At 47.4% G+C, this 26,978-nt stretch overlaps 1 protein-coding gene across 3 annotated transcripts in view; it reads left to right on the top strand.

Moving 5' to 3' along the window:
- Window positions 1-26,978, top strand: part of KDM5B (lysine demethylase 5B) — a 207,948-nt gene that overhangs the window by 139,306 nt on the left and 41,664 nt on the right. For all 3 annotated transcript variants that reach the window (XM_050956074.1, XM_050956076.1, XM_050956075.1), the window contains 2 exons: window positions 17,068-17,247; window positions 18,491-18,649. In XM_050956074.1, the coding sequence (XP_050812031.1) occupies window positions 17,068-17,247; window positions 18,491-18,649 (339 nt within the window). The remainder of the gene's footprint in view (window positions 1-17,067; window positions 17,248-18,490; window positions 18,650-26,978) is intronic.

The following is a 26,978-nucleotide window of genomic DNA, read 5'->3' on the forward strand; positions in this document are numbered from 1 at the left end:
TCCAGTGTGGAGCCAGAGCAGTCTTTCGCTGATGGACCTTTACATAGATCCAGTCTTCTGGTTCCAAGGAGTGTCAGAGCTGCTAGGGTTTTTGGTTAGCGCTTCTTTGCCAGTGAGAAAAGAAACCTAACACATTTCATTTAATGCCTGGCAATGTTTTGCAGATCTCATAGCTGCTTGGGCACATTCAAGCCCCCCCTTTTCTTGGTTGTCAGCCAAGTCTTACCTGTGAGCAGTGTCCTTGAATGGGGCCGGTGTCTTATCTCTAAACTGAGCTTGCTAGCTATTTTTTTTCCAGTTAATTCATTCTGTTCTTTTTCCTTCTTCCCTTCTTGGCTTCTTTTAACCTACAAAGGAAACTTTCACTCTTCACTCATAACACCTTTTTCCTCACCATGAACACATACACATTGCCGTTATACAGTACATTAGTCTTATTATTCAATGTATGCCACATATACCCTTCCAGTAAAATAACGTTATTACAGAGCTTTGGAGCAACAAGTCAGGACAAGCACACCCACTTTGAGGAGTCCACTCAGTACAACCTCTGGTGTCAAATAGCTTCTCACCCTCCCTAGCCCGCTGGCTAGAAATCTGAGGTAGCCAGAAGGATCCCATGTACAATATGGGGAGTGGGTTAACTTTTTATGTCCTTGCTTCCAAAGACTGTTGGTATGCAAATTTTAACAACAATTTTTTCAGTTAAAAGGTCTGCCCAATGAAGTTTTTTTTTCTTACTTAAGCAAATGTATTAGACTTTAGTATATCACATTTTCCTGATTTATCCAAACACATTATATTTCAAGTTGAATAAAACAAGTATCTGCATTTTAATTTAACCCTTCTGTTCGATTTTAAACTAGACTATCCGATGAAAATATTAAACACAACAATTCTGGCTACGAGACAAACACCTCAAGACAGGACATAAACACAGAACATAATTCCTATTGTGCCAGTAAATGCATGGTACGTTAAATGCTGTTCAGCTGGCATCAGTTTTCTCTGATTATCTGAAAGACAAAAAACAGAGGTCTACCCCTTCTGGGCAGTCAGTCATTGCTTAAAATAGACAAATACCCTTGTTGATTTCAGGCAAAATAGAGGAATTACCCCATATTTTCTTGGATTTGTGTCATAGACAGTCCAGGTTTCAGTGGCTTCTACCTTATCAGTTAGATAATTTTCATTAATAGAGATGCTTTCTGGCTTGTTTCTGGATCCAAAGCTATCCACAGCTTAAAGATTCTTACTTAAAAATGGACACAATTAACTTTACCAGAATTTTGATTACCTTTTTACTTCTAACTCCTGCTTTCAAACACACAATGATCTGAAAGAAAACACTACTTATTAAACCCTTGCATGCATCTGAGGAAGTGGGTATTCACCCACGAAAGCTCATGCTCCAAAACGTCTGTTAGTCTATAAGGTGCCACAGGATTCTTTGCTGCTAACACTACTTATTGTAGCCCCTTCGAGCCTAATAGTTTCAATTACATAGCACTGTATACATTCTTTAGCTAATTCGACTAAATTGTTCATAGCCAAATGATAGCAATCAAATAATTTCTTGCCTGGATTTATTTACAAAACATTTCAAAGACATCAAGAACTTTCCTCTTTAGCATTTTTACAAATTTCAACTGCTGTTCCCTCCAGCAACTGCAGAGTTAACTTCTCAGTCTTTCCTTAAATCACTTGCTTGTCTCCCAGCAGCCACTTTTATTAACTCAAATCACCATTTCAAGTATTGTCCTGGATATTTGAAATCCCCATGCTTATACTTACGTACTCCTTCCTTCCACTATGTCCTCAAAATTTCCAGCCTGTTTTCCAATCTCTCTATCTGTTGCCTGCCAGCTTGGGCCCGATCCTGCTTTCCTCACTGAACCGTCCCTTCCATGGGCACCGGCTTTGTTCCACTACCAGTTTAGCTAGGAGGGGGGCGACTCAACTTGCCTCCACCATTCCTGGTCTCTTCCCTTAAACATTCTTACTCACAAGGCTACCTGAGTCCTCCCCTGTGAGACTTGCCACCTGGGCAAAAACACATGGCCCATTGGCGTTTAACTATTCAATTTCCTCTTGTGGCAAACACACTGCTGTTGCGGCATATGCTGAGCACAATTGGTTAAATTTTGACAAGTCCCTGAAGGACCTGTACTTGCTTAGCCAGTGCTTCTTTTTCTGCCTGGAAGTCCTGTCTCCAGGCCTGCAACTTGCCCTGGGCATAGGTTTCAGTTGCTGCCTGGTTCATGTTCTATGCTCTTAATTGCTCACTTCTAGTTATCAAGTACACATCTTTTCCCTTTTCTCCAACTTCTCTATTGCCCAGTCCTGCTACGACTGGGAGTAGATCCACCTGCCACCCTTCCCGGTCAATCAGGGTGGAGATAGGAATGCTAAACCCCTCTCCAGTTCTCAGATTTACTGTGGCTGAGAGTGGGCACACCTTTAATCATGCAATCCTCAACATATAACACCAACAGTACCAAGCAAAGCAAACATAAAATGACATGGGTAAAACAAATAGATGGTGTAAATTCTGCAGGACTGCCTCTTTCTCAATTGCCCACCAAACTGTGACAAATTTCTGTTACCAATCTATCCCTCGTGTCAGGTGATCAGGCTGACACTACAGGATCGTTGGAGGAAGAAAAGAAAACACACCATATAACTGAATTTTAAAACTTCATTAATAAAACAACAACAGAGAGTGTTGGGAACGCTCCTACATCACTCAGGAAAAACATTAATGCACTTTCATACTCACGCACGTACATCCAGACTCTGTGTAACGTTCAGAGAAGGGAGAGAGGTGGACGGGAGATTATCCTGTATACAGCGTGTCCAGAATTTTCAACATGCTTTCACTCTTGGGAGGGCTGTTCTTTTACACCCCGGGATCTCCTGCAGCGTCTCTTTCAGAGATTCCAGTCCAGGTCAGCTGCCTGTGGCTTCTTCAGTGTCACCAAGCCACACCGGCTCCAGGGTCGCAAAGGCACACTGTTGGATCTCACTGGACAGTTAAGCTTTGCAAATATAATCTCAGTCCTGTAACTTGTATTGCCTTTGGTTTGCCTCTGTCTATATATTTTTCATAGCCAGCTGGGGCCAAAAGCAGTTTTTCTTTGTACTTAGCATGGTCTGCAATGATTCTTGACCTTGAATGTTGAGCAACTTTCTCTTTAGCTCTAGGCCAAGCTGAATTTCAAATTAACCCGTTCCTTTCCTCAATAGACAAATACTCACGCTGTGTCAGAGGCTTTTTTGGTGATTTAAAAACTCCTCTGAGATGTATGATCTTATCTAGATTGAAGGTACCTTCCCGTGGGCATTGTTTAAATGGATTTGCACGTGTATAATGATTCCAATTTTCTAAATACCTGCAGGTTTTAGGACCATAATGTATGTACATGTAATATGCTGGGGTACCCTTAGGGGGTGAGGTGGAATGCTTAGACTGTCCCCTATCCATTTTCCAATCACACACAGAGGGAGGATGCCTTGTCCATGCTAGCTAACTAAGGGTCACTACCTACAGGGTACTCTCACAGGAGAGGATAATGAGGATGGCCACGACCCTCCTACACCTCCCTTCAGCAAAGAGTGTCAGCTAGTCTCAGAGAGACGGCGCCACTTAGTCTCGTTGCGTCCAATGAGATGATCAGACTGTCAGTAGCCCACATAGAAAGGAAGGGGGAGGGAAGATGGGTTCACATGCTCCTAGACTCAGGTAGCTTGCTCACCGGACGATGCCAGGCCGAGTCAGCCCACCATGGGTCGCATCTTCTAAAGATCCTCTAGTTCTTCTTCGAGTGCTTGCTCATATCCATTCCAATTAGGTGTGCACGCACCGCGTGCACGTTCGTCGGAGACTTTTTACCCTAGCAACACTCGGTGGGCCAGCAAGTCGCCCCCTGGAGTGGCGCCGGTATGGCGCCTGATATATACCCCTGCTGGCCTGCCCGCTCCTCAGTTCCTTCTTACCGCCCGTGTCGGTCGTTGGAACTGTGGAGCACGGCTACCTGTTCTCCACCTCCCTAGCGTTTCACTCTTGTGTTGTATCGTGTATATAGTTCTTTCATCGTAGTCATAGTTATAGTGTTAAATTTAGTAAATTGTAGTTCTGTAAATAGTTAGAGAGGATCGGGGGTTCGCCCCTTTTTCTTCCCCACAGTACCAGGGCCCATGGCCGGTTCACCGGGCTTCAAGCCTTGTGCGGCCTGTCATCGCTTGATGCCCACAGGAGATCCGCACGACTCCTGTCTGAGGTGCCTAGGCGAGTCCCACCTTGAAGACAAGTGCCGGATCTGCAAGGCATTTAAGCTCCGGACAAAGAAAGAGCGGGACAGTCGCTTAAAGCAGCTCTTGATGGAGGCAGCACTGACTCCCCCATCTTCAGCACCGACTCCGGCACCGGGACCAAGCGTCTCCTCCGCTCCGGACTGCCCGGCACCGACAAAGGCTTCGCTTTCCTGCCCGGCATCCCAGCCGGCACTGCTCCCTCTCCCCGAGGAGCAAGAAGCACAGGACTCCTGCGGCACCTACAACTGCACCGCAGTCGGAGCGTGCTTCCAAATCGGACCACCCGGCACCGTCATCCGCCGCGGCACCGAGCGTCGTCGCACCGTCGACTCCAGCTTCGCAGGAGCTGTTGAGTCCGGTGCCTCTTAGCTCCCCAGCACGACCTGTGGTTGAGCTCGTCACGCCTTCCACGCCGGAGACCTTCTCCGTGGCACGCAACCTCATCGCCCTGACAGAGCCCGAGCCGCCCCAACCCCTGGCACCGCCGGTGTGGGTTATCCAGTCGATGGGCAAGCCCACCATGGTGTGCCCACATTCGCCGGGCGCTACCGAGCATCGGTCCCGATCCAGATCGAGGGACTACTCAGCGGCACCGATCAAGATCCAGACGCCGCTCGCAGTCCCGGGGCCGCTCCCCGCGGCACTGGTCATACTCGCAGCACCAATCAAGATCCCGGTCGCCGTCGTACTACTCCCGGCACCGGTCCAGATCGCGGCACCGACGTTCCTACCACAGCCGTTCCCGGCACGGCAGCACACGGCACCGGTCGGCCTCCCGGCACCGAGCTGGTAGCAGGTTCCGGTCCAGATCGAGGTACCGCCATGACTCCCAGTACCGCTCGCCGGCACCGCGCAGAGACGAAATCTCTATGCGCAGGGGCCTGGCACAGTCATCGACAGCTCCTCCGTGGCCTTCACGTCACTTGTCCGCCTCTTCGCATGTGGACAGCGCCTCCTATGGGGGTTCCGATGTGCAGGCCCACCCAGATCATGGACCACCGCAATGGTCCTTTTGGACGCCCTGGGCATACCACCAAGCCCAGGGCGAACCACTGGGCCCAGCACGCTCCAGCCACTTGGAGCACCATGCACCAGAGGCCACAGTCAGCCGGCCTCCCCCCTCGGGTATGGAGAAAGACCCTGCGCATCCCCTGGCACAGCAGGATACCCCAGAGACGGAGGTCCCTCAGGACGAGGCTTCCGTACAGGAACCACTCCTCCCTGGGTTATCTTCTTCCTCGTCCTTAGATGAGGCGGTAGCGTGCACATCTTCAGGACCCCCGCCGATTGATCTCTGCGCACATCAGGACCTTCTGCGTTGCGTTGCCCAAAATATAAACCTTCCTGTAGAGGAAGTCCCTGAAGTGGAGGACCCAGTGGTCAGTATAGTCTCCGCAGAAGCACCGACCAGGGTGGCCCTCGCCTTCATCAAATCCATCCAGGCAAAGGCGGACACCATATGGCAGTCTCCGGCCTCCATTCCACCCACAGCCCGCGGAGTGGAAAGAAAATATATGGTGCCATCCAAGGGGTATGAGTACCTCTACGTACACCCCGCCCTCTGCTCGTTGGTGGTACAATCAGTCAACGAGCGGGAGCGCCATGGCCAACAAGCTCCTGCACCAAAATCCAGAGAAGCCAGGCACATGGACTTGCTGGGCCGCAAGATTTACTCCGCGGGAGGCCTTCAGCTCCGTGTGGCGAACCAGCAGGCCCTCCTGAGCCGATACAGCCACAACACCTGGGAGGCTGTCGGCAAGTTTACAGAGCTAATTCCCCAGGACTCACGCCAGGAATTTTCAGCTCTCCTGGAAGAGGGTTGCCAGGACCACACTGCAAGCGTCCTTAGATGCCGCAGATTCGGCAGCGAGAATGCTGGCGTCGGGTGTAGCCATGCGTCGGATATCATGGCTGCAGGCTTCCGGACTACCGCCGGAGTTGCAGTACACGATCCAAGACCTGCCATTCGACGGGCAGGGTCTTTTCTCGGAGAAAATAGATCCCAGGCTACAGAGCCTGAAGGATAACCGGGCTATCATGCGTTCGCTGGGAATGCACACACCCCAGACTCAGAGAAGACCATTCCGCCCACACCCTCAGCGCCCTTATCCCTTGCCTCGCCCCAGACAGGAATTTACCCAGAGGCGAGGCCGGCCAAACCGCAGATGACAGTCGGGTCCTCAAAGGGGTAACAATTCTGGGTCCGACAAATCACCACAGGGACCCAAGGCAAATTTTTGAGGGTGCGCCCGAGAGCAGCTTACCAATCCCTTCCCTGGATCCTCTCCATTTTTTCAACCGCCTCTGCCCCTTCCTGCCGGCGTGGTCCCAACTGACCTCGGATCGTTGGGTCCTGCGCACGGTGGAGTTTGGATACCGTCTTCAGTTTATTTCTCCACCCCCCTCCCATCCTCCCTCCTCATCCCTCTTCAGGGACCCCTCTCACGAGCAACTTATCGTCCAGGAGGTTCGCAAGCTCCTGCTCATCGGAGCTATAGAGGAGGTGCCGAAGGAGTTAAGGGGCAAGGGGTTTTATTCCCGGTATTTCCTAATCCCCAAGTCAAAAGGGGGTCTTCGGCCCATCCTGGACCTGCGAGGACTGAACAAATTCATCAAAAAGTTCAAGTTCCGCATGGTATCCTTAGGAACCATCATTCCTTCCCTGGATCCCGGAGATTGGTACGCCGCTCTCGACATGAAGGACGCATACTTCCACATTGCTATTTTTCCTCCGCACAGACAGTATCTACGCTTTGTGGTAAATCAGGATCACTACCAATTCACTGTCCTCCCCTTTGGTCTCTCGTCGGCCCCTCGGGTATTCACCAAATGTATGGCGGTCGTCGCTGCTTCCCTGCGCCGTCGTCGTATCCACGTCTTCCCTTACCTCGACGACTGGCTTATCCGAGGCACTTCGGAGGCGCAGGTGGTCAGCCACGTCGCCATCATCAGGGAGCTGTTTGCGAGTCTAGGCTTGACCATCAACCCAGACAAGTCCACTCTGGTGCCTATGCAGAGGATAGAGTTCATCGGGGCATTGCTGGACTCCAACCTCGCGACAGCCAGTCTTCCCCTGCACCGGTTCCAAGCCATAGTTTCCCTGGTCAAAGGTCTGCAAGCCTTTCCGACCATGTCTGCTCGAACTTGCCTCGCTCTCCTGGGGCACATGGCCGCATGCACCTTCGTCACGAAGCATGCAAGACTCCGCATGCGCCTGCTGCAGACCTGGCTCGCATCGGTCTATCGACCAGGCAGGGACGCCATAAACACAATCATAACGATTCCACTGACCACTATAGGCTCCCTCAGCTGGTGGTCAATGTCCTCCCAAGTGTGTGCGGGCCTACCGTTTCACGCCCCCCAACCCTCAGTGTCCTTGACAACGGACGCGTCATCGCTAGGCTGGGGTGCACACCTGGGGATCCTGCGCACACAGGGTCTCTGGTCGCCAAGAGAGCTGACTCTCCACATCAATGTGCACGAGCTGCGGGCAGTACGACTGGCATGCCAGACGTTTCAACGCCATTTACACGGCCGTTGTGTTGCGGTGTTCACGGATAACACAACGGCCATGTATTACATCAACAAGCAGGGCGGGACTCGGTCCTCCCCGCTGTGTCAGGAAGCAATACGCCTGTGGGACTTTTGTATAGCCCACTCTATTCACCTAGTGGCCTCCTTTCTCCCGGGAGTGCGGAACACCCTCGCGGATCACCTGAGCAGGTCCTTTCTATCCCACGAATGGTCCATCCATCCGAACGTCCTTTATTCGGTTTTCCGGAGGTGAGGGTTTCCCCGAATAGACCTGTTCGCCTCCAGATCGAACAGGAAATGCCAGGTGTTCTGCTCCTTACAGGGTCGCTCCCCGGGCTCCCTGTTGGATGCGTTCCTCATTCCGTGGAAGGGACGTCTTTGTTACGCTTTTCCACCCTTCCCTTTCGTCCACCGAGTCCTGATCAAAGTCCGCAGAGACAGAGCCCGCCTCATCCTGATCGCTCCGGCTTGGCTGCGGCAGCCCTGGTACACCATGCTGCTCGACCTGTCCCTGGCGGACCCAATTACCCTACCTCCTTGGCCAGATCTGATCACGCAGGATTTCGGCAGGATGCACCATCCGGATCTACAGTCCCTCCATCTGACTGCATGGCTCCTGGCTGGTTAAGCCAGTCCGAGTTGCGCTGTTCTGCAGCAGTACAAGAAGTGTTTCTGGGCAGCAGGAAGCCTTCCACGCGTTCAACCTACCTCGCGAAATGGAAGCGCTTCTGCTGCTGGTGCAACCAGCACGGCCACGCCCCACACTCCGTACTAGTCCCCACTATCCTGGACTACGTGTGGTCTCTCAAGCAGCAGGGATTGGCGATTTCCTCTCTACATGTTCACCTCGCGGCTATATCCACCTTCCATCCAGACGAGGCTGGCAAGTCTGTTTTTTCCCACCCCATGGTGTCAAGATTCCTCAAGGGCTTGGAGCGACTGTATCCTCATGTCAAACGGCCTACCCCTACTTGGGACCTGAACCTTGTCTTGACCAGGCTCATGGCGCCTCCCTTCGAATCTTTAGCCACATGCTAGCTGCTGTACCTGTCCTGGAAAGTGGCCTTCCTCGTCGCTATCACTTCGGCTAGACGAGTCTCGGAGCTTCGGGCTCTGACCATGGACCCTCCGTATACGGTATTCCATAAGGACAAGGTACAGCTGCAACCGCACCCGGCGTTCCTCCCTAAGGTCGTCTCCGCCTTTCATGTTAACCAGGACGTCTTCCTGCCAGTCTTTTACCCAAAGCCGCATTCATCCCGACGAGAGCAACAGCTCCATTCCTTAGATGTCTGAAGGGCTCTCGCTTTCTACATTGACAGGACCAAACCCTTCCGCCATTCACCGCAATTGTTTGTGGCAGTGGCGGAGCGCATGAGGGGCATGGCAATCTCCTCCCAGCGTATCACATCCTGGGTGACGTCCTGCATCCGGACATGTTACGACTTGGCCCACGTTCCCACGGAACCTCTTACCGCCCATTCTACCAGGGCTCAAGCTTCATCTGCCACGTTTTTGGCCCATGTCCCCATACAGGAAATCTGCCGCGCAGCTACCTGGTCTTCTGTACACACCTTTGCATCACACTATGCACTGGTCCAGCAGGCTAGAGATGACGATGCTTTCGGCGCAGCGGTTTTACAATCCGCAATGTCTCGCTCCGACCCCACCGCCTAGGTAAGGCTTGGGAATCACCTAATTGGAATGGATATGAGCAAGCACTCGAAGACGAAAAGACGGTTACTCACCTTTGTAACTGTTGTTCTTCGAGATGTGTTGCTCATATCCATTCCACACCCGCCCTCCTTCCCCACTGTTGGAGTAGCCGGCAAGTAGGAACTGAGGAGCGGGCGGGCCAGCAGGGGTATATATCAGACGCCATACCGGCACCACTCCAGGGGCGACCTGCTGGCCCACCGAGTGTTGCTAGGGTAAAAAGTCTCCGACAAACGTGCACGCGGCGCGCGCACACCTAATTGGAATGGATATGAGCAACACATCTTGAAGAACAACAGTTACAAAGGTGAGTAACCGTCTTTTACCGGGCTCGCGTTAGCGTATTTCTGGTCACAAGCTTTTGCTTCACAGAATACTCTGGGCGTCTTTCGGTAACTTTTGTTACCGAAATGTCGGGTCCACCTACCTGAGAGCCAATGACAGCCGGACAGGGATAAGGAAAGGTTGCTTTATTTCGCAGCAGAAAGGAGAGTTTTGTACCTTGGTACAAAGACTCTGCTCCATACAAAAACCAAGAATTTTTTCTACACACTTACACACAGGCTTTGATCGTGTTAGCATTTGATTGGTGGTTAGCAAATCCTGCACTTCTGCAATTTGCTTAGCAAAAACCGGCTTAGGACCAGCTTTAACTGCCTTAAGACCGATAAGGGAAGACAGTTCAAAAGTTCAGGCTACTGTGTCCGTGAGGTGTACAATTTTTCTTTAATGGTTGCTAGCTATTATAAGGCTACTAGCTGTTCGGGGGTCGCTGCTGACTATTACAGTCCCCCCTTCGGGCATGACAAAGCCTGTATTACAAAATTAACAAGCAAACATTATAAAAAAAAATGGTTTCCTTCATTCCTTCCCTTAAGTCCCATAAATAAAACCCATGCATATTATATAAACGTCTCCTTTGGCATTTTATCACCTCACTCATTCCTTGTAAAAATTTCTAAATGCCAAGAGCATGCTAGTAAGCTTTACATCACACTTGTTTGCTGTTACATACTGTGGGGGTATCTTAAACAACACCCACGCCATGGGACATTTAAATGCATCCCATTGGCGGGGCCGGGGCCGAGTATTTAGCAACTCAGACATCAAAATGTTAGGGTAAATTAGCGCCATCAAGTAGCAAAAAGCTGCTTCACCCTTTATTTACAAAACCTTGGTCTGTATTTTACTTATGGCCATAATGCTTATAAAACTCTCCCGCCCGGTTAGCATGGCCGGTGTAATATAGCCAAAGTATTACCAAACGTTCAAATAAACATCACACTAAACTCACGCCAAATCCTCAAACTAAAAACTTATTCTCACAAGCTCTTCACACCCTTAAAAAAAACTCAGGTTAAACGTGCCAAAAAAACCCTAATCATCAGGCAAATGGAATTTCATTCCTTTATACATAAACTTATTCCTAAACTAAAAATAGCAAAGCTAAAAAAAAAAATAAACATTTCTGCGAAACTTAAAAAAGCAGCTAATGCCTCCTTAAATGCTTTCTAAAAATTACGACAAAAAATCAGTAACATAACAAAAATAACACTGCAAAATAAACGTGCTAAATGCCATAAATGCTAAAATAAAAAAGCCTATGCTCGCATTAAAAAAATACTAATTTTATATTAATCGCTCTAATTTAACTTAAAAAAAATGTGCAAGCCATCAAAAATACAGCTGTTATTTTCCACGCTATATCTCTTAATCATACCCTTAATTTTAAAAACCTCCTCCCAAACCTTAAGTCATGGTTTACTGGTCTTTTCTGTCAAATTGTCAAATAAATTATTTTCTTTCTTTTCTTTCTACATATCATTTAAGTAATATTGCAATGTGCAAAATATTTATGTAATGCTGTTACTAAAAGCTCTACTGTCCATAAAAAAACACAATATCTCTCCCTCCAGCTTAATCGCAAATTGTGTATTGGGCCTGACAATTTGAATTGTCAGGCCTGAAGGGGGGACTGTAACAGTCAGCAGCGACCCCCAAACAGCTAGTAGACTTATAATAGCTAGCAACTATTAAAAGGCTACTTGCTGTTCGGAGGTCGCTGCTAACTATTACAGTTTTAAGAACGGCAAAATTCTGTAAGGCCTAAAATTTTTTGCATTTTATGTTTAGTTTTTGGCTGTGGGATGTGGACTGGATACGGGCACTAGATAGAGCTTGATGTCCCGGAGTTAGTACATGACCACCTGGTTGTTGGCAAACTGAAGCTTAGAAGGGGACACTTTATGTCCCTTGTTTGCCAAGCAATTTAGCAAGTAAATAGTGTTTGTTTTGCATGTTACCTGATTAGGAGAACAAACCGGGACATTATTTACATACAAGAGATAAGTGAACCCACTAGGTAGCTTAATATTAGCTAAATCGCGTGTCAGGATAGAGGAGAAAATGGTTGGCGATTTAACATATTTTTGTGGTAGCCGAGTTTAGGTTAGCTGTTCTGCCGTTTCAGTTTTTGGATTTGTTCATGTAAATGCAAAGATATTTTATCTGTTTTGATTTAGAGGAATATTGAAAAAGGCCTTACACAAGTTTATTACTGAGTAGCAAGCAGTACCTGCTGGAATGGCAGTCAGGATAGTGTGAGGGTTAGGTACCATGTTGTATTTAGCCTGAATGACTTTATTCACTGCCCGCAAGTCCTGGACAAATCGGTATACCAGGGTTTTTTTTTGTTTGTTTGTTTTTGGTTTTTTTTGATTTCTCAGGTGTTTTGACTGGCAGAATGGGGATATTGAAAGGAGACTTGGTGCGAACTAGCACTTTTGTCCGCAGGAATGTGGTGATAAGGTTCTGGAGGCCTAGCAGAGCTTTTTGGGGGATGGAGTACTGATGAATTTGAGGAATTACAATGCCTGGCTTTAAGGTTATACGCACTGGTTTTTTTTGGAGAGTGCTCAAGTCTGTTTTTAAAGTGCTTTATAGGGAGGCTTTTACCTTTTGTTTTGAGTTGCTTGGGTAGGATCGGGTCCACAGGTAGGATTGAGTCCTTTGAAGCTAGGGTCAGAACAGCGCACAGCTGGGGAAGTTGGTTTTGAGGTAACCGGAGGACGATCCTGTTTGGGGGGGAAAAAAAAAATTTGAGCATGCCATTTACACAACAAGTTTTTGCCCAAGAGATTAACTGGGGAATCCGGAGCTAGCAAAAAGGCATGGGAGACGGAGACACCAGAAATTTTTATAGTAGCCTTTTGCAATACAGAACAGTTAAATGGCTTTTTGCTTATACTTATTACCGGAATACTTTTATTTATGAGGTTTCCCTTCTTTGGTTTGACAGTAACAGTGGAGAGGGCAGCCCCAGAGTCCAGAAGACAGGAATAAACGGTTCCTCCCAAAGTTAGACAGACCCGGGGGTCACTGAAGGAACAAACATAAGTGGTAAAATTATTTGAATAGATGACAGAAGAATCCCCAAAATTATTTGAATAGGTGACAGAAGAATAGGTGACGAAGAATGGCATCATTTTTTACTGTTAATGTTTGGGGGTTTTTTTACAGTTATTTTGGTGTTGCGGTGGGTCTGGGCGGCGGGGCTGCCGCCCAGTTGATCAGTATGGGCGCTTTTTTTTTTAAATGACTAAGCTGCTTACAATAGTTACACATATTTTTGGCATGTTTTGGGGGGCCCCCCTTTCCATTTTAGGTTGCCTTTTGGGGGGTTCCCTTCACTCTCCTTGTTTTTCATTCCCAGCATTTACAAGAGCCGCCAGCATTTTTACCTGCTTTGTTTTTTATACCTTTTTTTTTCTGTGCTATATACGCAGGTGGCAACGCTTACCAGTTTTTTAGGGATTATTTTTTAGCGCCTTTAAGTTGCTGTAACTGCTTTTTGATGTCCGGGGCTGACTGAGAAATAAAGATAAGCCGGACTGTGGATTGTGCGTCCACGGTCTTGGGGTCTAGGTTAGTATAGGTACAAAATGCTTTACAAAGCTTTTTATAAAAATTGGAAGGGTGCTCCTCTTTTCCTTGCACAGTATTATGAACTTCTGACCAATTTAGAGGTTTTTTTGCCTGCCTGTTTGATACCTATTAAAATGCAGTCCCAGAATCTCTTTAAATTTCCTGATGGGCTGGATTATTCAGGTTTCATTGGGCCGGATTAGCAAGGGTTATAAGGTTGCGGGAATGGCCGCCGGCTTCTTTGGCAGGTCGGGCACCCCTAAGGACCCACTTCTTTTCCTCTGTGCATAACAAACAATTTAAAAGTTGGCCCACATCTTGCCAGTTGGGATTATGAAACTGGAAAATGGTATGGAATTGCCTATGGATGACATCCGGGTTGTCCCTGAGGCGAGGCATAGTGGTTTGCCAATTCATAAGGTCCGCTGTGGTAAACCGAACATGAACGTGATGGTCCACTACATTCCCTTCTGTCGTTGGAACTGGGATGACCCGAAGGGGTGCTTGAATTAAATTGCCCATGGGTTTCTTGCCGTAAACTGACCCCAATCTAGTGTGGGATGGACTACACAAGAGGCTAAAAGACTCTGACCCACTACTTGTTATCCCGACAGTAGCCGGTTCATCTACTTGAGCTGTAGTGTCCTCAATTTTCCCGGGTGGGGATTTCTGTGATAGGGCTGCTTTCTCTGAACCCACGGCTGCAGAGGAAGGTATTGAGCCCGTCCCACTTGGTAGTGCTGCTGCTACCGGTGGCCGAGGTCGAGGACTCTATTTGGGAGGATATTTTTCCCAAAAATTGGCCTCTTTAGGGGCAGAAGGTTTTGGGCATAGAGGGGCTTGAATCTGTGTTTTCTTTAACCAACGATGAGCTTCATCGTCCCACAAGAACCAATAATTCATTTGTCTTGGTGCCTGGTTTTCCAGCACCAGGCGCAGAGGAGTTAAGTGAGTCGGAATGTCAAAAGACCTGAACTCGGGCCAGTCGGTACCCAGGGCTGGCCAATTCTGGGTACAAAGCTGCAATAAGCGCCTTTTTGACATTCCTTTCTGAACACCGGGTAAAAGCCGTTTATTTAACATGTAATTTAAAGGGCTATTCTTAGAAGATTTCCGCTGAGACCCACCCATTCCCTTTTCTGGCACTTGAATAGAGAATTAAACAGAAAGAAGGAGGGAATAATGGTCTAATCCAAAAAATCCAAGCCAGCAATTTCTGCTTACACTGACTGCTACAGAGGACAGAACAGAAGGATCTTAATACGACCTTAGGGCTTCTTTGCACGCTATGGCTTCCACCCTGAGGAATTACGAACAAGAAGCTCAGTTCTGCCCACACACCTAACACCCAAAGGTATAAGACAGAAATACAGTAACCAGGTAACCGGAATATAACCAGAACCCGGGAAGTGTTTCCTTATCCTATTAGGGCTCACTTTATCGGAGCACGAACCCCAGAGGCCGTGGTGAAGTGAGGAAGAGGAGCTAAGCACCCCGGTGGCGCCGCTCCTAGTTTGCCGCAACCGTCCGATGTCCAAGCTAGGAGGATCCCATCTGGGGTCGCCAGAAACTGTTACGGAAATGTCGGATCTGCCTAGCTGAGAGCCAATGACAGCCAGACAGGGATAAAGAAAGGTTGCTTTATTTTGCAGAAGAAAGGAGAGTTTTGTACCTTGGTACAAAGACTCTGCTCCATACAAATACCAAGAATCTTTTATACACACTTACACACAGGCTTTGGTCGTGTTAGCATTTGATTGGTGGTTAGCAAACCCTGCACTTCTGCAATTTGCTCAGCAAAAACTGGCTTAGGACCAGCTTTAACTGCCTCAAGACCGATAAGGGAAGACAGTTCAAAAGTTCAGGCTACTGTGTCTGTGAGATGTTCAATTTTTTTTAATGGTTGCCAGCTATTATAAGGCTACTAGCTGTTCAGGGGTCGCTGCTGACTGTTACACTTTCACATTCACACCGGTGTACACACACATACACATCAAGGCCTCTATTTCTAAATACCACAATGCATCTATACCTTACGTCTGGACTCAATACACGTGAGGCGGTAACAATCCCTCTTGAGGCGGTAAAAGCCCCTCAGCACCGGAGCATACCTAATGCATTTCCCTTATGCATTAACCTTATTGGGGGCGGCCAAACTAACAGTTCCCCAGCACCACATAAACTAACCTTATTGGAGGTGGCAAAACAGTTCCCCAGTACCGCTCTGCATCTGATCTTGCTGCACAGTCAATACGTTCAGATGTCGTAAACCCAACAGGGACAAATGGCCCCATGGACAGTCTTCCTCTGATACCACAATAGAGATTTCAAAAGGTCTCGTATCTCTCTTGTGGCGCCATGAGGTTCGAAGGAGAACTATCCATAGCAGCTGCCTGTGTCTCAGTAGGCGTTGCCATCCTGGATGAACCCCAAAATTGATGGAGAAAAACTTAGTTATCACTTTTTGGTTGGGTGCAGCAGAGTCAGATACTTTATTTTCTCTTTACTATTGTGTAGAGGGAGGGAGTGCCCTAGGATACAGGGTTGTCCCAGTCCCAGGCAGGTCTCTCTACAGGTAAACAATTACAGCAGGCATTTATACTTTTTGTTGCATAAAATAATAAGCAACAGCTGCATTTTGTTTATACATAGGCCATCTTGATATTTTATTTTTCTCACTTCTATTTAGACGCCATTCTACATTCCTCATTATCGACACAAGGTCACAACAATTTCTCACACAGTTCTTTTCCACTCACCTCACACAATCCTCGCTTCTACAAATCTCGCATTATTAGGGTTACAGCTAGCCTAACTCTTGCTAACAGAGACTGTCATGCATTGAAATCCCTGTCAGTTCTTTCTCTACTTCCATAGCCTTGTTGAGTGGCAGCACCCTTAATTTCAGCTCCTTTTCTATTTCTAAAAATGTATTTGATTGAATCACTTGACAACAAACATTGTTTCCTATAGCAGTACATAGTATCAGTGCTATGCAACCTTTTGTCAGTTGAGTTTTGGATGAAATTTAAGGTGTTTGTAACCTGTAGAGTCCTAAATTCTGGTTTGAATTCTGCCTGTTTCAGAAATCGCTTCTCCTTTATGTGATTCTGCCATGCTTCCAATTGATGGAGCTACTTGATCTGTAGCTCCCTAATTAAATGAACAGGGACTGCTTTTAAGGGGAGCTCTGCTATGATGTGCATAAACTGGTTTTGATTTACCTTCAGGGCACGCTACAAAATTTCATTTGCTTTCCAGCAGAGAGGGATGCATGGTGGTGTGGGTGCTAGGAGCTTTCAGCTGTGGGAGTCTTTCTGACCTGGAGTTATTTTGTAGTTGTCCTTTTTTTTTTAATGCTTTCAGTTTGAAAATGTACTTTTATTATCAGGGCATTTAAAAACATAGATAACAAACTGGTACCAAAAATTGAAAAAAAATCATAAATATGACTGTTCTCACTAGGTGAATAAAGTGCCTAGATTCTGTTTTACAAAATCTCACTCCAGTTGATTCAAACGTCTTTGTTCTGTTTTTGTCTTGTACAAATCAAGCACCTCTTAATTTCTAATTCATTAGACTGGAGGACGTGTGCCTGTGCTAGACACACTTGTGGAACTTGTGGCAAGAGGTCGCTCTATCCCGGTACATCTGGAATACCTGCCAAGGCTAGAGTCTTTAGTGGCAGATGTTCAAGCTTGGAAGGAGTGTGCAGCCAATACATTTCTGACAGAGAACTCCTCTTACTCACTTCTAGAGGTAAGAACTCTAAACTGTATCCACACATGTGCACAGAAAGAACAGGAGTTACTTGTGCCACCTTAAGGAACACCCGATTGCTCTGCCGTCGGCTCCTGTACTCCACCGCGGCAAGAGGCAGAAGCGGGGTTGACGGGGGAGCGGCGGCAGTCGACCCCGTGCTGTGAGGACACAAGGTAAGTTGACCTAAGATATGTTGACTTCAGCTACGCTGTTCTCATAGCTGAAGTTGCGTATCTTCGGTCAATTTCCCCCCCCCCCCCCCCCCACCTCACCAGCATAGACCAGGCCTTAGAGAATAACAAATTTATTTGAGCTTAAGCTTTCATGGGCTACAGCCCACTTCATCAGATGCATAGAATGGAACATCTAGTAAGAAATATATATACATACAGAGAACATGAAAAGGTGGAAGTAGCTATACCAACTGTAAGAGGCTAATTACTAAAGATGAAGTGATACCAGCAGGAGAAAAAATACTTTTGTAGTGATAATCAAGATGGTCCATTTTAGACAGGTGTGAGGATACTTAACATGGGGAAATAGATTCAATATGTGTAATGCGCAGAGTTCGTGTCTAAGTAGTCACCTCACTGCTGTAGGTATTAATCCCATAAAAAGCTGAAATTGGCATTAATATTTTATTAAATGTTTTTGCAAAAGGTTTTAGAGGCATTGTGCATATTGTAAGTTTACTGCATACTTCTCTTCAGCCTGGAGGAGGCTTGTTTTATATTTTCCTTGACTAACTAAACTAGAAACAAAGACTAACTGTGCAGACAAACTTCCCATATCAAATTCTTAAGTACAGTGTGAGCAGAGAGGTTCATGTGACACTGCTCGTTAGCCTGGATATGAATCTGAACTGTTGCAGCAACTGGAAATTCCTAACCTTTTCCCAGACCCTAGTTTATAAACTGGAGGTGTCTGGAGGGGCAGCCTTGGAGTCTTACAGTGTGGCCAGGAGCTGAATGCTAAAGTCAGGAGGGAATAATGAGTGCTGCAGCAGAGTCTCCATGGACCTCCACTCCATATTAAAGATGAATTTGGCTGTGGTCCCTTCCATTTCAGTAAATGAGATTCAGTCCTCTGGATACTGTTTTTCCCCCAACATAACCTTTGCTTAGTCAAAGTTTTAGGGTACTTGTGTTCTAAATGGATTTATGAGTGCATGGCCATGTGTTATGCCAGGATAAATGCACTGAGAAATGCTCCACACAGTTGTGCTTTTGCTGTTTCTTAGGTCTTGTCCCCCAGATGTGATATTGGAACATTGGGTCTTAAAAGGAAACAGAAGAAATTAAAGGAGCCAGTGCCAAATGGAAAGAAGAGAGGGACCAGGCTGGAGAGTCTTTGTGATCTGGAAAGAGCTCTGTGTGAGAGTAAGGAGACGGCCTCTGCGGTATGTATTAAGCTTTGAAATACAGGCTCATCTTAAGGTTTTTTCCCCATTTGATTTTATATCCTACTTGCATCCCTAGTATCTTCCTGCTGCCCAGTTTCTCTCCCAGCTCTCCACAAGAGGGGTGCAGAATTCTGAGGAGTCTTGTTTTGCTAAGTCTTATCCCCTCTTCAGTTCTGCCTCTGGCGATGGCAGTAGTCAATTTGGCTTTTTCTCACATGTCTGTTTTTATATATTTTAGATTTTATTTCTTTATTTGGGCAATAGCAATCTCATTCAGTTTATATCTCCTCTCTCCAGCCTGGGAATCACCAAGGTACTGAGGTTCCAGCCCTCTGGTGTAGCGTCTCTCTACAGGGCTTTGTCTTCCTACTCTTTCCCTCATCCCTGACCCAGCACACACATATGCAGAGTTGCTCTGCATGTTTCTATCAAAGTCCAAGAGGTGCTCGATTTGTGAGGTTGCCTGTCAGAAGCTTCTGAGGGCAATCTCTGGTCTGCTTACTACTAGCCAGATGACCTTCCTGTGCCAGGGCATGAAGCTCTGAGACAGACCAACGCGTCAGGGCCTTATGATTTCTCCTTTCACTGTGGAAAAGCTCAACCAAGAGCAGCAAGTTTCCTCCCGAAAGGATTCCCACTCCTGTTCATATCAGAGGTGCTCTCCAAATTCAAGGTTGCTTCTTCTATGAAGCTCTGTTTCAGGTTCAGAAGAGGAATTGGTTTGTGGGCTGCGAAGTAGGGGCACAGCAGCTCAGCCAGAGAAACTGGTTCTAAGTCTAGAAAAGGGTTTCTCTCCAACCTTCACAGCTGGGACTCCATGTCAAACTGCAAGGAGTGCTTTGGGTAATCTGTGCCCAGCCAAGAAGCACATAACATCTCCATTTTTCATGCATCATTGGAGTGCAGTAAGTGAGAAATCCGTATCTATGTACAAAAGGCCACTTGATTTACTGAACAAAGACGAAGTTACTAGGTCTTTGAGCTTTCCTTTCAAACTTCCAAGCCCCCATTGGACTCTTCACATAATCTGGATTTGCTCCAGTGCCTATCCTTGGGTGGGTGAATTCCAGATAAATTACATTGAAGCACAGGAACCCCTCCCTCTTGGGACAGGGAGATGGGGTGGGGACTTTGTCCCAGGCAGGGTCCCGATCTCTGGCCTATGCCTGTTAGTGACCCACATGAGTTGTGTAAGATGCGTCAGGGAATCCCACATAAAGGAGCGCTGTCACATATGTAAGAACTTTCATTCTCAGACACAGAGAGAGCATGACATATGTCTCAGGGCCCTCCTGATGCAGGCTGCCCTACGCCCAGCTTTGGAGCCAGAACGGTCTGACACGGCACACAGTGCTTCGGCTTCAGTGCGTAGTGCGTCCCCGGCACCAGGCTCTTCCCAGCACCAATCCCCTGGTCACTGGTGCCGAAGAAAAAAACAAAAGTCGACACCAAGCAAGCCCGACAAGGGGGCTCTGGGCAAAGGACCCTGTCTGGGCCTTACAGACACTCCAGGCCCGCAAAAGGGCTCAGGCCTGCAAAAGGGCTCAGCCCCATGGAGTTTGCCCCCACAAAAGGATCTGCCACCAACTCCAGGGAGCAGTAAAGGGCCCAAGCTGAATGTGCAGCTGACCTCCTCTCAGCTCCCAGTGCCTGGAGATTTAAGAGCACCCCCGCCACAGCTCGCACTATATGCAGCAATGGAATAGGCTGATCACTGGATGAGTAGTTTTCTGTTCCCTGAGTGACCAGAGCAGGGGCTGCACTAGAGTAATCAGGAACCTGCTAGAACCAATTAAGGCAGACAGGCTGATTAGATCACCTGCAGCCAATCAAGGCAGGGCTAATCAGGGCACCTGGGTTTAAAAAGGAGCTCACTCCAGTCAGGCGAGGAGTAGCCATAGGAGAGGAAGTGCATGTGAGGAGCTGGGAGCAAGAGGCGCAAGGAGCTGAGAGTGAGAGGGTGTGCTGCTGGAGGACTAAGGAGTACAAGCGTTATCAGACACCAGGAGGAAGGTCCTGTGGTGAGGATAAAGAAGGTGTTTGGAGGAGACCATGGGGAAGTAGCCCAGGGAGTTGTAGCTGTCATGCAGCTGTTACAAGAGGCACTCTAGACAGCTGCAATCCACAGGGCCCTGGGCTGGAACCCGGAGTGGAGGGCAGGCCCGGGTTCCCCCCAAACCTCCCAACTCCTGATCAGACACAGGAGAAGTTTACTGAGGTGAGCAAATCTGCCAATAAGCGCAGGACCCACCAAGGTAGAGGAAGAACTTTGTCACACCTCACACAAGACAAGTGAGCCCTACTGATCTCTGGAGCCAAGACAGAGCCCTAAGTCACCATATTCTTAGTCTCCACGTCAGCCCAGGTCTCTGGCTTGCCACCACAAGTCATTGGCATCATGCTCTCAATCTCTGTCTACACACTGGGGCTTGCCCAGGCATAGACGATCTCCTCAGCACCCGTCTTCATCGTGCCATTGGTCACCATCGCTGAGACCTTGAGGACAGTCCCTACTCCCGGCACCAGTTGGACCACTCCCAGCACCGGTTGCCAGTGGGAGCAAGCCTCGACAGCAGGGGGTGACGACTTCTCTGGCTCGGAGGTGCAGTTCAGCCCCTTGCCCAGACAGCAATGTGATTGGGCTCCAGAGACCGCGTCCGCAGCATCAGAGTTGGCACCCTGATTCAACTCGCAACAATTAGTTTCAATTTTATGATGCTCGGTCCTGCAATGGAGTGGATTGCGGTTCTGAGTTACGACGTGTCGACTTACAATGCAATTTTCAGGAATCAATTGTGTCGTAAGTCCAAGGACTGCTTGTATTCTGCAAAAAAAAATGTTTGTGTTAAAAGCCAATATAGCAACTGTGTTTTTTAAACAGACAGGGAGATATGTATTCCTTCCCACTGTGCCAGGAAGCAGTTCTACTTTGAGAGTTCTGCGTAACCAACTCAGTTACCTCAAAGCTGCTTACCTCTCAGGGGAGTGCAAGACATTGGCAGATCACTTAAGCAAGTCTTTCTCCTCTCACCATGAATGGTCACTATGTCCAGACATAGCCAGATCCATCTTCCAGCTGTGGTGAACTCCACAAGTGGACCTGTTTGCAACAAAGGCCACCAGAAAATGCCATCAATTTTGATCCCAAGAGGGTCACAGCACTGGATTTTTGGATGCTTTTCTGTTATCATGGATGAACTCCCAGTTGTATGCCTTTACTCCGATACGATTACTATCCAGAGTCCTATTTGAGGCCAAGTGGGATCATGGTTGCCTTATATTAATAGAACCAGCATGGCTTCGACAATGCTGCATCTCAACCATGTTAGCAAGGCCTCCTCTACCAATCCCATTAGATTCAGACATGATCTCTCAGGAACATGGCTATCTGTTCCATCCCAACCTACAGGCCCTCCACTTGACAGAGTGGATGCTTCTCTGAAAAACATTGAGGAGGTGCTTCTGAACAACAGAGAGCCTTCAACTAGGCGTACTTATCTGGCCAAATAGAAATATTTTCTATGAGTCTATGAATGTGAGGAAAGCACGGGCCTTCTACTTGGACTGCACCAGAACCTTTAAGATCCTCAATGCAGTTATTTGTCACAATTGCAGATGGAGTGAAAGGCAAACCAGTTTCCACTCAGAGGACTCTTGTATTTCTTTGTACTACCGCTTAGCTGTATCACACCACTCCTTGAATATTGGCTCAGTTGACTATAGCAGAAGCAGCTTGAGCAGCTTTTCTAGCACAAATACCCATTCAGAATGTTTGCAAAGCAGCAAACTGGTCATCAGTGCACACTTTTTCTGCTTATTATGTCATTTTCCATCAGTCCAGTTTCAGACAGGCTGTTCTACAATGCTGATAGGGTAGACTCTGAATCCGCCTCCACATTTAATCTGCTTGTGAGCAACCTAATATGGAATGGACCTGTACAATCACTTGAACTAAAAATGGTTACCTGCCTTTCCATAACTGTTCTTCTTCTAGTGATTGCTCAGGTGTGTTCCACAGTAGGTGTGTGTGCTCGCCACGTGTACCGCTGCCAGAAGTTTTTTCCTTAGCAGTACCCGTAGTGGGGGAGCCTCGCTGCAACCCCTGGAGTGGCGCCTCTATATCACGCCATAAAGGGTGCTGCGCGCTCCCCTCACCCTCAGTTCCTTCTCGCTGCCAGTGAAGGTAGTCGGAACTTATGCTCCAGCTTTGCTGTAGTGTCTTCCTTAGTAGTACAATCTTCGACGGTTACTGGTTTCTCCAGTTAGTAGCCTGGCTAAGGACATGCCCCGAGTCCCAAGCTTCAAGTCATGCGACTCCTGTCACAATTCCATGCCCAGAAGCTATCCACATTCCAAGTGTCTTCGCTGTCTGGACGAGACTCATATAACTGAGCGCTGTAAAATTTGTAAGTCCTTCAAGCCCTGGATTAAACACGAACGTGAGATCCGACTCTGGGCTCTGCTTGTGGAGTCGGCTCTGGCCCCAGCACCGGCGCGCTGACCCGATCCGGCACCAGGCACCACATCCTCGGTGTGGAGCGAAGCTCAATCCGCCAGTCGGCACCACTCCCCTGCCAAGAAGCAAGGCAAGACACAGCGGTGCCGAGACAAGGACAGGCGTGTGGCCAGACCCAAACTGGGCAGCCTGCGATCCCCCTTGAGATCCAGACCTCTGACTCGTGTGGAGCGGAGTGGTCCAGCCCCGTCAGCGCATGCCAGGTCAGAGGTTGAGGTCCCTGCTCGATCTGCCTCTCAAATCTTCTGGGATTTGTTTTTAGTGTTAAGTGTAGTTGGTTAGTATAGTTTTATAGGTTCGATTTCCTGTAATGACAGAAACTGGGGTTTTAAGAGATGTGCTTCATGCTCAGCTTTCTTCCTGCCTTTGGATGACTCCATTAGGTGCCTTATGTGCCTTCGGGAAGGCCACTCTCCTTCTGGGTGTTCTATGTGCCAGAGCACATAAGCACAGACAGAGCAGACTGCAGGTGCTCGTACTTAAAGACAGTCTTGCTGCTAAAACATTGACTACCAGAAGATCATCTGATCCAAAGACATGAGAGCTGTTTTGGCTTCAGTTGCTTCGTCTAGCAAAACTAAGGTGCCTAAAGAATCTCAATCAGGATCTCTGCTGGTTCTGGCTCCTATTCCTTTGTAATTGGATCCTCTTGCTAAAGCCATCCAGGTGTCAAAGCAGACAGCTGGTGTCTAAGGATCCTAGGATGTTGGTATGACACTCAGAGGTGCAATCCAGACCTGTGAGGGACTATTTCACCCCTGTCTTTCAATCTGGGGTTCCTCACAATGCTTTGCTACTGTAGCTCTCAACCTGGGCCCCTCACAAAAAGTAAACAGCATCATGTCACACCTTGAGTATCTGTGTATAGCAGCTTGTTAGCAAACACCAGCCACACTCTGGCTTCCAGCCGCCTTGGTTACTATTTGCAGGGTGGCTCCAATGCATTTCCTGTCCCAGATTCACCCCACCCCACCCTGAAACATGTGTTGGGCACTCTCCAGCCCCCTTCTGGACAGTCCAGATATATTTAGGTCTGTTGCCCCTCTAAGGAGATCAGTTTTTGCTACCATAAGTGGTGTTACCTACGTAATTTAGTTTAAAGGCAACATTGGATTAGTTTTAATTAAAGGATAAAAGAAGTTTGTTTAACTACAGAGAGAGATTTTAAGTGGATACAAGTATAAGGCATTAAAGTCAGAAATGTTTACAAGAGAGAAAGATAAAGTGCTCTATAAATGTAACAAACTGGACTTGGTTCAAGGTGAAATTCTTACCACGGGTTGCCAGTAATTGCTGACCTAGTTTCAGGTTAGGATCTTCCCCCAAAGTCCATAGACTGTTTCTTCTGTCGTCTTAGGGGAACAAGAAAGATATGGATAGAGACCACTTGAGGTGTTTTTGCCTCTCACTTTTGTAGTTCAGTTACTCTTTGAAGTGCATTTTCCTGAAGATTACCTCTAGATTAAATTCATTCTCACTGTGAGGACAGAGCCAAAGAGTCTGGTGGTGAAAGAGGTTCCATGTTGTTGTTTGCTAAGATGCAGATCTGTTTGTTCCTGCCCCCACTCCTTGCCAAAGAATGGCCACTAGATAGGGGATTGTCCATCAGCTTTGAATGCACCTGGCTAGAGGCATCAACCTCTCCTCTATCTTTGAGAAACTGTTTTACCTGCTCCCGAGATTTGTCTCATCCTTCAGTCATGATTTCAGCTTTTGTTCATAACTTTACATATAATATTGCTACATACATTTCACCATGATATTGAACAGCAAGGTATTATTTTTCAGATGATACCTTACAAGGCATATTTTGTATGAAGATTATTACAGTGGTGTGTAGAGTGTGAATACAGGGTTGCAGTCCATCACAGTTCTGGCTGTGTCTGCTCTGAAGAAAAAAGGGTGAGGGAGAAGATGGCCACCGTTAAGCATTGCTAGGTTGCATATGTTAGCTTTCTATCTGTGGTTCTGAATCTGAAACTTAAGTAAGTTTTGGGTACCACTTCAAATTCTAGGGATACTTCTCTAATTCATCATCCATTCCCATTTGGGGCCCTCCTGGACCTGAAAAAGACTTGTACTGTGGTGGCTGATGGTCTGTTTCTGAGAACTCCTTGGATCTGAGTGAGGGATTGATGTGGGTGAGAGAGATACAGGCATCATCAGCTCCTAGATCTGCATCCCCTTCACCTGTAAAGGGAAGAGTCTTTCTCCAGATCTATCTTTGCCTCCTCCAAAGACTGTTACAGGATCACCTGGCAGATTGTTTTTGCATTTTATGTCTGTTCATCCTTCACTGTCATTGCTGTCTCCAGTGAGATCAACAATGGAGCTGAGGTTGGATCCTCAGTTATAGGAGGATAGAAAAAGAGTTAAGAGACCTGAACCGTCAAAACTTGTGCCACCTAAATCTGCCTTTCCTCAGTCTTTTGGACAGTTGGCTCTCTTTCTACAGATATGTTTCTGGGGATATGTTTCCCAACTATTGGCGATCAGTCCTGGACTCCATGGCTTTATTGGGTTGTGAGGAGACAGAGAGACCCTGACAAAAAGCAAACCCAAATTAATACTGGGTCCTCACCAGTCCTCCCATAGAGCATCCCTGCCTTATCCTTTGTGCTTAGTTTCCAAACAGTTTCTTTACCTTTCCCTTACTCAATCCTTGGGGTCTAACTGCTCCTCCCCAGTGGATGCTCCAGCTAGCAGGCCCATCTCTCCACAACCCTGCTGGCAGAGCTCATCCTTCTTCAGGGCCAGTCAGCCCTGAACTGAACCAGGCTTGGCACTGGCCGCAGGTATAGCAGGACTGGGCTAGATGGGCTTATAAGTTTTCCCTTAACCCCTTCTCTACTGGTATATGGCCTCCCTACCCCATCACATATGGGTGGCCAATGCAATTTTTCCCCGGACTCAGGCATGAGGGCAATCTGCCAATACCTTTTGGTCAGATCTAAGGTGGTAATGTACTCCACCTCACCTAGGTGATCCAGTAATTTATCAATGTGTGGCATAGAGTATGCATTAAATTTTGACACAGCATTGACTTTCTTGAAATCTAATCAAAAACACATGCCCCCATCAGGGTTATGGACTAGCACCATTGGTAGAGCCATGATCTGCAAACATGGTCTGTGAATATTCGCATCCACAGATGCTGATATCTGCAGATTTGCTGGGCTCTAACTACTGGATTTCTCCAGTCACTAAACAACTCCTTTATTACTCCCACTCTAACACTGACTGAAGCTCTAGCTTCATGGTTACTCTCATTTTTTAGGGAAGGGGATGGGGATCGTGGATTTTCACAGACCAGGTGTCTGGATTTGGTCTGGATATGATGGGAAATTAGATGGGTTTGCCTGGGCGGCAAAGGGAATACTATGGAGAAATCAATGATCAATTGCTATGCCTGGACCCTGTGTTCTGGAGTGAGGTTGCTATTTGGAAGTCAGTCCATACCTTTACTAAACATGATGTTTTGGATTTTGTTTCAAGAGTAGGTGCTAGATTTGGTAGAGCAGTGCTTTAATCATTGATTAATTAGGACTCTATTCCCTTCTCCTGAGTTTTCACAACTGTTTGCCAAACTATTCATATGCATGAATTTGCAGAACCACTCAAAGAAGAAATGAAGGTTCCATACTTGTAACTGGAGTTCTTCTACATGACTCTGCTTCTTTAGACTTCCCACTCACCTTCCCCATTTTCTCAGAGTTCTGTTCTCTGGGTTAGCAGTGGAAAGAACTGAGGTGTTAGAGGGCACAGCACCCCTTTATATAGCATTGCCTTCAGAACATTTGGAAATGTTTA

The sequence above is a fragment of the Gopherus flavomarginatus genome, chromosome 5 (genome assembly GCF_025201925.1).
Source record: "Gopherus flavomarginatus isolate rGopFla2 chromosome 5, rGopFla2.mat.asm, whole genome shotgun sequence".
NCBI classification, from domain to species: Eukaryota; Metazoa; Chordata; order Testudines; family Testudinidae; genus Gopherus; species Gopherus flavomarginatus.